This window comes from Gallus gallus, chromosome Z (assembly GCF_016699485.2).
Source record: "Gallus gallus isolate bGalGal1 chromosome Z, bGalGal1.mat.broiler.GRCg7b, whole genome shotgun sequence".
NCBI classification, from domain to species: Eukaryota; Metazoa; Chordata; class Aves; order Galliformes; family Phasianidae; genus Gallus; species Gallus gallus.
The window spans coordinates 58,494,659-58,506,873 of record NC_052572.1 but is presented as its reverse complement, the minus strand read 5'-3'; the positions used below and the strand labels follow the sequence as shown (position 1 = coordinate 58,506,873).

The following is a 12,215-nucleotide window of genomic DNA, read 5'->3' as shown; positions in this document are numbered from 1 at the left end:
AATTTATTTCACATTATAAGGAGAAGAATAAATGTTTATGATCCAATAAAGGAGAAGCAAATGTGGTGAAAATAGCAGGTTTTCCCCAAACTCTACCTCTATATAATTCTGCAGCAGAAATTTACCTATTGCTTTAACTGACGCTATTTAATTTGTGAAAGGTCTATTGCTTTCCAAAAATTGAACAGACTTTTAAAATAGATTATGTATTAATTTCAAAGGTCAACTGACATGATAAACATAGCTATATGTTTAATGGCATTATGAGAATACTTCCTAATTTATAAGTTCTTCATTATAACCATATATGAAATTATGCCAGGCTGTATGTCTTCTGGAGGACCAATAACAGAGCAAAGATGAAGGGGAGAGGGAAAAGTACAACTCCTTTTATCTAAGGTTATAGGGAGAAAACAGGTTGGCACCAAATAGCTTCAACACAACAGTTTCCTTCTCAGAAAGAGAAGAAAATGTAAGTAAGTATAGTCAATAATTTAATTCCATTTGTTAGATTATAGTTTCAAAACAGAAGCCATATAAAAATATATATATTTGATAAAAATGAACACCTGCTGCAACCAGAATTTCCAACAGAACATAGTTTTGTTTGGATGGCAGCCCTAGCATTATGCTTTGACATTAGAAAGAATGATCTTGAGATACAATTTTCCAGGTATAACATCATCATAAACTGAACAGCACTCTTTGAGGCTCTGGTCCTGCCAGAGGCCCTGTGTTTCAACTCCCTCGGAACCCAGGGAAAGGCTTCAGGCACCCATCAGGAACCTCTCATCCTTCCATGGTAATCTGTTTCCCAGGAAAGTCACTTCCTTGCAGGCAGGCTGGGTAGAGAGAAGTCTATATATTTTTCAAACCCATTAATGACACTCGTACACAGCACCCCATTTGCAGACTGTTAGTCACCATTTTCTCACCTGCCCACATCTTAACATGGAAATTTCAGTTCGCCGTGGCATCTTTTTCAAGCCGTGTGTGTATACGTGGGAGCTGAAAACTGAGACCTTAACTAGTACCCTTAATATCTTTTTCCTCTTTTTTATTTTCCTCTCTCCCCCTCTCATTCTCCCTCTCTTTTTGAAAATCTGTATTAACCTTAATGATTTGAATTGCACTGTCCAACACTGGGCTACTGACACGGAAAAAAACCTACTCTCAACTATCAACAGTTTATTACAGGCTTAACTGAAGTGACCTACTGTAGTAGTGTTCAGCTAAACAAGGCTATGGGCTTTCTCTATAAAGGAGAAGAATCGAGGGTTTCATTAAAAAGTAATTTGTGCTTTTTAGTCATTCATTCAACGGGAGCCTCAATTGTTCTTTATTCACACAGAGTTAATACAGTATTACAATGCTTCTCAATGAATGTATGGTAACAAAAGAAAAATTTCACATTTTTAAAGGAATCTATGCTTATGCTTAATGATGGAATATTATGAATTTTGAAAATCCATTCAGCCCAAATTAGCAAATTCTTGCTTACTGCTTCATATGAAAAGATTTCTGAAAGTGAAATGGGATATGTGCAACAGAAAGGAAACAGAGCGAAACATACAAGCACTACACAGGTGCTTCAGCTACTTTTCAGACTCAGAGAGAGGCAAAAGATAAACTGAAAAAAAAAAAAAAAAAAAAAAAAAAAGATGTACTAGAAAGAGCAAACTATGCCTGAGCTTTTACTCACATAAACCAATTGTTAGTTGCGTCATACTACTACGGACAGCATTTTCTATGCCGCCTAGTAATCATTGCTCAGTTGCATGAATGGGGAATGGGGAATGGCCAGGCTTTTTTTTTTTTGAAATTTTTGCAAACATTTTCTGACAATCAGCAAATGATTACTTTGAATAATTTGTGAATATTCTTATTGTGAATCTGAAACCATCTATACACATTCACATAAATTAATTTCATTAAAATCCTTTGTCCTCCTTTCAAAATATCAAGTACTATTATCTGAACTACACAAGCACTTCTGTTGCATTTGAATGCACAGCCTTTTTAAAAAGCATATATAATGTATAATGCTAGTGAACAAAATGCTCAGGACACGGGCAAGATACTGAGTGTTCTTTCCAGTCTTCCTAACTGTCACTCTAAATATAATACCTGGAAATTTTTGGTAGCTCTCTACATCTTTAATTGAATAAAATGTATTTCCAAAAAATCTGTTCAACCAGCACAAATGACATGTTGATCTGGAAAAGTCGAAGACCGAACGAGGTCAGGGACTGAATTATCCCATTTGCCCCTGAATAACTTAATCTCTCTCTCTGTTCAGACCACATTGGATTATAAGGTCAAAGCAGAGTGAGGAATCTTTAGAAGCATTTCTCCAACCTCTCTGAAAATAGAATCCGTTATTTTGTGTGCCACAAACTGGAAGATCAGTTTCAGCAATAAAATGTTTATTCTGTTGCCTTATATAAGAAAATCTACTCATGCCAATTTGCACAAAACAATTAAAAATTGTTTATCTTGCTATGTATCTATATCCACGTAGCAGAACATTTATGTTCAAATTGCACTCAAACCAGCTACATTAGGGTAGTTTGCTTTTTATTTTCCTTTTTTTTAAAAAAGTAAAGATGGCTTTTTTCTGACACAGGACAAGCTCACTTTGCTTCACCCAAATTATGCAGCATGACTGTGATTCTACTTTCAGGACACAACTTGGATATTTCTGAGGAAACATGGCTGGTATGGCTGAAATATTTTTCTCTTTGTTTTGAAAAGAAACAGGTTAATTTACCCCATCTATTATTTAAAATAGAGAAAGAATATCTTATTTCCCTTCTTAAGCAGACAAGCATTAGTTAAAGGAAACTTAGCATTTGTTTGAAATATTTGAAACAAAAAAACAGCCTTGCTAAATATCTGTCAGGGAACAATTATTTGGGCAAAAACTTTAAAGTTGTATTAATATGTACCACTTTTCATTTGCCTTTTCTGTTGCATTTTGCTCTAATTTGGAATATTTGGTATTTTTGTATCCACTAGAAAAAGAAATCTGGCGTATGTATCTCATGCAATTTTTTGCAGAACCTTTGTTGGAGAAAAATGCGTATTTCACACTTCTCAGCAATGACCTGTGTTAGACTCTGCTAGCATTAGAATGACTTGCTGCCTTGCTTACAAGTTTTGTTTTTATGTCTGATGGTACTTTAATGAGAAGAAGGTGAGACAGAGCAAGCAGACAATAATAACTGCATAATCTTCTGTTTTAAATATATTTTTCAATCTGTAAAAAGGCCCAGTATTGCTATTTACAGTCACAGAAACTTAAAGAATCCTTGCCTGTAACATCAGCTGCCATCAGTGCTTCTGCTCGAATGACTTTTACCTGAAGAAATCCCACATCCTTCATGTTATGAAACATCCTCATTAGACTCTGAAAGAAAAAAAAAAAAGTAGTATAATTCTAGATTGCAAAATAAAGCAATATTGATAATATCTTCCCTCTTCTAGATGTAAGTCAGAGCATTTCTAACACGCTCATACTTCTACATACTACTTTCCAAAGAACATATAACTGTGTTTCTTTCACTCTTTTGCCATTTTAATATATGAATCAAAAACACAAAGGAAAAATTATGAAATAATTAAACAAACTAATTCTGCTGACTTAAACTCTTAGTATGTGAACTGACCATCACAATTATAACATGTATCAGGGTGTTAACAAAATTAATACAAACTATACAAACAGTATTTCCTCTACCTTATTACTTCTGCGAAATCTGTGTTCTTGTTTTCTCTTTGATAGCTCCAATAATATTAACAATGACTTGGGAACAATAGTACTTCCACTGTACTTGATCATTATATGTAAGCCTGCATGCAGCACATATGCAGCAAATAAAATGAACAAATACAAGAGAAGATTCTAGCAACTTAATAATCCTCATAATAATCACAGGCACGAAAAGACTGGAAAACATAAACAAGAAGATAATTCTATTTATATGGCAAACGCTTTTACTATAAATCTTTTCTACCATTAGTTTCTTCGATATCCACATGTCTTAAAAAAAAGGAAGAAAAACTGAAGAGTAGACTAACAATTGGATTTACACACCCTGCATCATTTTAGAAAGCTGCTTGGAAACTGCATTCTGTTTTATTTTTTCAAATGCCTAAGTGTAATAACCTGAGAGTATTGCAGCATCTGGATGTGTTATGCCAAAATTTTTAAGATCTAACTTTGAATATGATTTAAAAGTTGTTGAACTTCAAATGCTGAAACATCAAAAGGGATTTTGATTACACAACCAATTAACAACAAATGTTACGTTATTGCTTACTTTCTTCATAACCTATGAGAGAAAATCCAAAAGAGGAATCTAAAATTATATCTTTAAATACATTTTAAATCATATATTTCGTCAAAATTTTAAGTTTTTACAAGTCATGTACATAAATGCTATCACCTACCCTTATTTCTAAGCATTTTAACATCTAAAATATTAGAAAAGGCCACAGGCATGATCTGCAATATTTTAATTAGTTATGTGAAGGTACAGCAGCATGTGAAGCCTTTTCTACCTGCTGGTGCTCTCTAGATTCCTAGAATACGCAACCATCAGGTAAACATGAGGTAAAAATTCTGAAATACATAATGAAGTCGAAACTGACTGTTAGGGAAAAACAGAATAACATCACTTATCTGAAAATCACAGCTGCTGCTTAAAGGTAATATCAGATATTGCAAAAATTGGAACATGTTTATGTGTAGATAACGTATTCATTAAAATGTTAGACATATAACACACATTCCTATATTTCTGTTAATAAGACAATTGTAGCAGTCAGATCACACTTTGATATTAATTTTACAAGCCCCAATTGACTACTTATAGTTTACAGTGAAGGTTTAACCTTCATATCCTGAACCCAGTTAAGTGCAGTATCACACATGCAGCATACGTACAAATGCACACATGCATGTTATCTTAGCATAATTGCTTACAGTTTTTAATTGTATTTAGTATGTTTAGCATCAGAAATAGGGCTCAAAACTACTGGTAGTCAGCTTCAATCAGCACACACTCAATCCTCTGCCTATGTGCTTACACACAAGCTGAGAGTGGCAGAAGTGGTGGTACAGATAGCAGTGCTGCAATTCAAAAGCAAGCTGGCACTGGCACCATCTCTCACTTACAACAATAATGATCAAGGTTTGGAAGCTTCTTATCAGGGCTCATACTGTAACAGATAATTCTGCTCTAATACCAAGACGGAAGAGAAAGGATTTACAAACAGGTTTCCACATTTTACCTAAGTTTCTGAATAACTGGAACAAACAGCTAGCTTCAGGAAAAAAACAAAGCAAAAACCCAAACAAACGAACAACTGCTCCCCTTCCAGCAAGCTGTACCCAGGATTTCCCCCAAGATTACACCCTGCAAAATGTACAATCTGGAAAAAACAACAACAACAACAAAAAAACACTGGTACTGTATTTCACTTAACTACCTTAGTTAACATCCCATAAAGCAATTATTTTCGAACTTTAGTTTTAGCAATTCAGCAACTTTAGATTAATTTACCATAAGCCGCGATGGTTGAGACTAGTGAAATTGTATACAACGCTACTGTAGACTCTGGGAGAAGCAAATAACTTTAATATATTACTTTAAATATGTAACTTTAAGTAACAATTTATCAGATGATACTCTGTCTTATTTACGATTAATGTTGAAGGCCTCAAAAACTGTATGGTTTCTGAAGCCTGAAATTTCCATAGCAGAGGAATCTGTGATTTGCAGTGAATCTTTTCAGCCCTCAATAGATGGGAAAAGATTGAAATGCTCTGGAGATGGGTCCTCTTTATTTTTTTAATGAAAGGCTGTATAATATATTTTCTGTATGGCTGCAGCAGCTGTCAGGGAGAGCATCTCAGTTCAGCTCTATTATGGGAGAAGCAATACCCCATCCTATGGCATCGAGATACACTGAGGGGCCAGTACTGATTGACAGCTTGTCACCATGACGTCTTATTCCATCTCTGTTATGGAGAAAATTAATGTCACACCACCAGCCTTATGACTCGCTGTCATCTTAGAACTGCTCACCTTTTATCAATGCTCTAAATAACATTTCAAGCCCATCGTCTCACGGTGGACAATCTGGTCAAGGGACATTAAATCGGATGACTGTGAAATGTCATAATAAAAATGGAATGCTAACAACTTCTTCTCTAAACTAGCTCCTCTGGTTTTTAAACTGTGACAAGGGGGACTGTGGGTTCAGCACACCCGTTCTGAAAAGGTCATACAATCTCTCTTGGTCTGTACCCATTAATGCGCCCCCTTCCTCACCCCAAAAGGAATTAATCTTTTCAGACAATTGTGGTAAAATAATGGTTCAAACAGTAATGCCTGTTTAATTTGTAAGGCTCTGATGTTCAGCTACAAATGGTTAAATGACAGTAATAGAGTCATTTTCCAAGGCTATTTGATCTGATGGTAAGGTCAGCTCATTAACTGTTTTTGGCTGTGGAAAGGGTGCAAAATACATTTCTCCAATAGAAACTAGATTTTTTAAGAGAACAAAAAGTAAGCCCCAAAATACAGAGAATGAATGGAAATAGTACATCTTGCTAATTGCAGATTCATTCATTTAATCTGCACCGAAGAAGATATATGAATGGTAAACATAAATCAAACATCAGTGAAAATAAACTACTTGAATTTTGCTAATCCTTGTCATCTCTTTCTGCTGCTGTCCATAGGTCATTTTAATAAAAGCTGCAATATTTTTCAAAAAGCATATCAATGTTGTAATTTTCAAAAACACATAATGAGAAATTCCTTCTACTGCAATATGAACATCCTCCAAAAAACCAAACCTTTTCAAACACATACATTACTGTAAATATAAGAAAAATTACACACATCCAGGAATGTGGAAGAGAAGGAAATAAAAGGAACGATCTTATGCTTTACACTGGGGAGAAAAAAAATTGAGTATTTATGAAAACTGATTAATAATACAGTCATAACATGTTGCTATATTGCTTCTAAATTATCAAAACCATCAGTATCACTTGACTCCCATCGTATCTTTCCTCAGCATAATCCACAGAAATATGGTATTGCTACATCTGGTTGCTAGAAGTATGTCACCTCAAAAATCTATCCACCAGAAATTTATTATACTTATAAAGATCTACTCTGACAACCACAGGCTGTCTTGGTGGCTTCCCAAATATGAAATAATTCTCCTAATTGCAATTATTTTTCAGAGATTTTGCACAATACTTTAGTTCTCAGTTGGTTTAGGAATATTATGTTTAGCCTCACTAAGTCACCTCTATTAAACTGTGTTTATGATAACACTATTGGTGTATGAGTTGTACAAGCATTAGCAGACAGCTGATTCAGTGGAGATAGCCAGAATAAATTTGCTGAAGCGCACATCCTGCTAATCTGTTTGAAGAATATTGTACAGCATTAGTACTAGCACTTCACGTTATCTGCACAGACTGATAAGGTACATCTTTATTAAATTCAGTTGTTGAAAGGATGTCAGTCATGGAATAAGAATATTTTAAAATCTAAAAAAAAAAAATAAAATTAAGCGGCTCTTTGTTAGTCAGAGCTTGGTTTAATGGCTGAGTGTCTAGAGAAGCCTTTCTAAACACCTGGCAGCATCGTACAATAAAAGCTTTGTAATTTTAAGTGGAAATAGGTTCCCCCCCCCCCCCCCTCCTTTTCTCTGTGTGTAGTGAGACAGTTACTTTTAGTGATTTAGGTATTAACAAATGCTGGAGTAAGAGCTCCCCTCTCTGTTCCTTTGATAAAACTGCAGAGCTGCTGTGTAATGTGAGGATGCTGGGAAATTAAAATAATTTGTTCCAGAATATTTTGAAATAGAAATGCTGCTTAAAACAATTATTTTGATGATACAAAATAGAGCTTCCCTAATATACGGTTAAAATCTCATCCTTTTTACACCATGCTTAAAAACTCCAGCCTATAGGCATTACAAATCAGTTGACATAAGCACTAGAAACTGCACAGCCACTAAATAACCCCTTAGTTATTTTGTGCTCGGTAAAAATGATCTGTAAGGCAATGAAATTAACTTCTTTACGTCACAAAGTTAATTAACATATCTTAAACACTATGTAAAAAATACCTTACTGCATACAGAAAATTTGCAGCCTTTTTGATGATAACATTTCAGCTGCAATAATATTAATGACTAGTTTAAATGACTGTCATTGGTTTAAGGATGCACGGGATACAATACTTAGACTTCTTTCTCTAATACTTAGTATTTATATAAGCAAACATTTCACAGACAAAGGGCAAAAGAGAACTCCATACATATCTCTTCAGTATTTCCTCTCGCTCCTTCGGGTCCTCCAACGAGTTGACAGAGAGGTCAGAGATGGTGACTGCCGCTGAGGCTGTCAGAGTGACCAGCAACACCAGGCATCCTTCTCCCTCCTCCAGCAGCATCTCCAGCTTGTGAGTCTGTTCTTTACTTAAGGTTGACAGGTCTACCTGGCACCTAGAAACACATTTTTCATCAGTATGTGGTTTTCATCACATTAAACAACAGTACATTGGCTTACTTGCATTCAGCTGCACAAAAACAAACAAACAAACAAAAAAACAAAAAACAAACAAACAAACAAACAAACAAACAAAAAAACCAACCCAACCCAAACCAAACCAAACCAAAAAAAACAAAACCTGCAAATCAGTAGGAATTTCTTCTCAGCTTCTGGAAGTATTTCTCTTCATTTTCAGACTATGCCATTTGCTTTTTTTTTAAAGCTATAACTTGTAATGAATATGAACACTAAAAATACTAAGAAGAACATGCAGACACTAGAAACAAGGTTATCTAAAATGCACTACTGGAGCCCAGACAAAGAGAATTTTAAAAATTCACATTCAGACACAGATCGTACTTTTTAATTATGACTCTTATATAAAAATAACATGTAAGTTTTGGTACGAATATTTTTGATACCATCCATCTAGCAATAGTAAAAATCCCCTCTAACACATATAAAAAAAAAAAAAAAGATCAGTGTGTGGACTTAATTGTGATGGAGCCAACATGACTGAACACACAAAAGCAGACTAGAGCACCACCCAAAAGGCTCAGCTCTCTTGCAGTAAGCTGTGCATGGCTCAGGGTCAAAGCTTCATGCAAGCATCCAGGATAAAATCTGATGCCACAAGCCCCTGTATAGTAAGATTCTCATGTTATAATGAGCAAGGACTGCTTATAACTGCACAAACAGTGTCTGAAGACAATCCTCCGTGCTTGATCCCTCTCTGAATAACCCTGGCTGCACAGGATATACCATGCACTGAATTAATGAAGAATGGGTCCATATGTGTCAGCCAGCACCCTGGCAGTTTTTGAAATATCTTCAGAAATAAAATATAGAACTATTAAAGTAAAAATGCTGTTCTTGATAACAAGGAGCTGACCAAAACCTGTTTAATTAAAACAGTACAGTCTGTACATACTCTGTGAAGGCCTTTAGAAGTATTAACATTTTCATGTCTATACTTCATAAGTTTCAACTTTTCTAGATTGCAACTCTGAATGTGCGTAGAAATTCAATGCCTGTGCCACACATAATGCCATCCTGCCCTGTAAAGGAACTTCTGTGAAAAAGCGCTGTTAGGAATTAAGATACTTTAAGTATCTCCAGTAAGGTTTTGCCAATTCATTACTCTGAATAAAAACAAAACCAGTATTTAAGCAAAGTGTATGAATTCATTCTATATTTAGCTAAGCAACTGCATATTTGTAACAGAGATTATGTAATGTGACGAGTACATGCTCTATGTGCCACTCTCACTAAACTAATGATCTAGTAAACTCTTTTCATAAAATGTCAATTGATTTTGAAGACAAAGTTAGCATGGTCACCACAGGCCCAATAAACTGAAAAAAAGGTGGCAGACATGAATAAATAGGCATCTAAGGACAGGAAACAGCCAATTATCAGAATAAATTCATCCTTATAAAACAGGCACTATACTACCACAGGCAGATTAGATGTGCTAAAGGAAAATTTTATTAAAACAAAAACAAAAACATTTACTGTCTTTTGTGTTGCTGCCAAAATTAAACTACTATAAAGCTCATACAGTAACAAAGTTTAATTAGTTAACAATGAGAAAATTTGAAACTGATAGTGATCCTAGTGTTTTCCTTTTATTTTCAACTCTCCGGAAGGTAAGGAGTTAGAAATGAAATTAAGATTAGCAAGATACTAAAAGTCCTGCAGTCAGTGAAGTTCACAATCCAAGTTTCATACCTGTACACAGGCAATTAGACTTTTGTCTGCAGTGAAGGTTGCAATGCTCTCCTTAAGATAATGAATAACTTTGAATGCTTGATTACATTAAAGTAGGTTAAGATGACTCTAGTACTAAACATTATCACAGAATCACAAAATCATTAAAGTTGGAAAAGACCTCTGATATCAGAGTCCAACACCAACCCAGCTCCACCATTCCCACCAGCCATTTCCCTCAGTGCCACATCCACATGGCTCTTGATCAGGTCCAGGGACAGTCACTCCACCATCTCACTGGGCCTGTTTCAGTGTATTATCACTCTTTCAGAGAAGTATTTCCTAATATCCGGCCTGAACCAACACAGTGAAACTTAAGGCCATTCCCTCTAGTTTACTTCAAAACAGATATCTCTCAGAAATGTCCCTGCAACAGTACTGCAGCCCTAATCAGTTATTATTGGAAGAACCACTTCAGACTCTACTCAGGTCAGTAAAATTGTCAGAAAGTCATTACAATACAAGTAATGCAGAAATAATACTTCTCTCACTCAAAAACAGAAAACAAAAACAATGCCCACTCGAAGCAAAAAAGACACAAAACACAAGCATTGTAGAATTGCAGTGAATGTAAAATTACAGTGTTTATGTCAGAGCTGCGAGCTTCAAGGTCTCAGTAAGTTACAGCACTCTTTGCAACAGTACAGCACCTGCTATTCTTTGTTTAGACTAATATAAGCTGATAATTCAATTCTACCTGTGTGATTTTCCTACAGGTAAAAAAATAGTCTGAATTGCACCATATCTATGAGAGATTAACTACAAAATGTGTTTCTGTTGTCTTTTTGACGAATCCCCATGAATCAGTTTGTTATTTTCTAAGAGCATACAGAGGGATTGGAAGTGACATGGAAACATTTTCTAGTGAAATCCTTGATCATTTTACGTGAAGAACATCCTCAGAACACTCTTCAGATAATTTCATAAAAATCAGAGATTATTTCATTATGAATTGCCACTATTGTGCTTTGTAAGAATCTTGGTTAAAAGCACCAACATCCTTACTAAGCCAGGTGAAAGTGTATTTCTCATCCTGTGTTACATCTCCTCCTGTAGGCAAGGGGAAGACCCTGCAGGAGATGCAGCTGGCTTGCACCTAACTCACAGAAGATGCTGAGGTTTGAGGAGCATTGCCAAGGCAACTGCATCAGCAGCACACTCTTCGATTCAAAGACAAAACATTCAATTTACAATTACACTGTAAGAAAAATTGTTATCCTTTCCATTAGTAGCTTTTGCTGGAAAACAAACAAACAACTATGTTTCTTTTATACCAAATTTTCCTGAAAAAGAAAAAAAAAAACCAACCACTTTTCTTAGTTTTTCCTTTTCTTAGCATGCGAGCAAAACAGAGAAGGAAGCCTGTTCAGTAAGGTATTATCTAAGCTCTAAACCTATCCTGCAATAACTTTCACTAATACCAGTAGTAAAATCCACCAAAATTCTATTGAATTTTCCTACAAAGAATGTGAAAAAAAAAAAAACAGACAGTGAATTTTGAAGACTTCAATTTCTTATGACACTATCATTTATACACTGCTGGTGAGAGGAAAAGTTCAGCTTTGGTGAAGTAATGAACATAAAGATCTATGGCAAAAATAGCCATTAATTCCACAGACAGATTTCCAAGCAGGGCTATATATCACCTTAGGTGAATGCTAGCTTTTAGGGTACCCTGAGTATCTTCATTACTTTTCTACTCCATGTTATGAGGTTCTTTCAGTGCACGGCCGCAACTATGCTAGAAGTGCTGGGAAGGGACAACGGAACAACGCCTCTGCCTAGCTGACATGTCCAGGATGAGAAATGCAGATACATCCTCCCACACCATGCACATGAACACTGACAAGCAACATCTGGA

At 35.4% G+C, this 12,215-nt stretch overlaps 1 protein-coding gene across 5 annotated transcripts in view; it reads right to left on the bottom strand.

Annotated features, from left to right (window-relative positions):
- MCTP1 (multiple C2 and transmembrane domain containing 1) overlaps positions 1-12,215 on the bottom strand; it is a 265,491-nt gene that overhangs the window by 106,168 nt on the left and 147,108 nt on the right. For all 5 annotated transcript variants that reach the window (XR_006932340.1, XM_040655736.2, XM_015280543.4 and 2 more), the window contains 2 exons: positions 8,352-8,538; positions 3,316-3,409 (listed from right to left, as the gene is read on the bottom strand). Coding sequence is in view for 4 of the 5 variants with exons in the window: in XM_040655736.2 (XP_040511670.1) it covers positions 3,316-3,409; positions 8,352-8,538 (281 nt within the window). In the remaining variant the exon portion in view is untranslated. The remainder of the gene's footprint in view (positions 1-3,315; positions 3,410-8,351; positions 8,539-12,215) is intronic.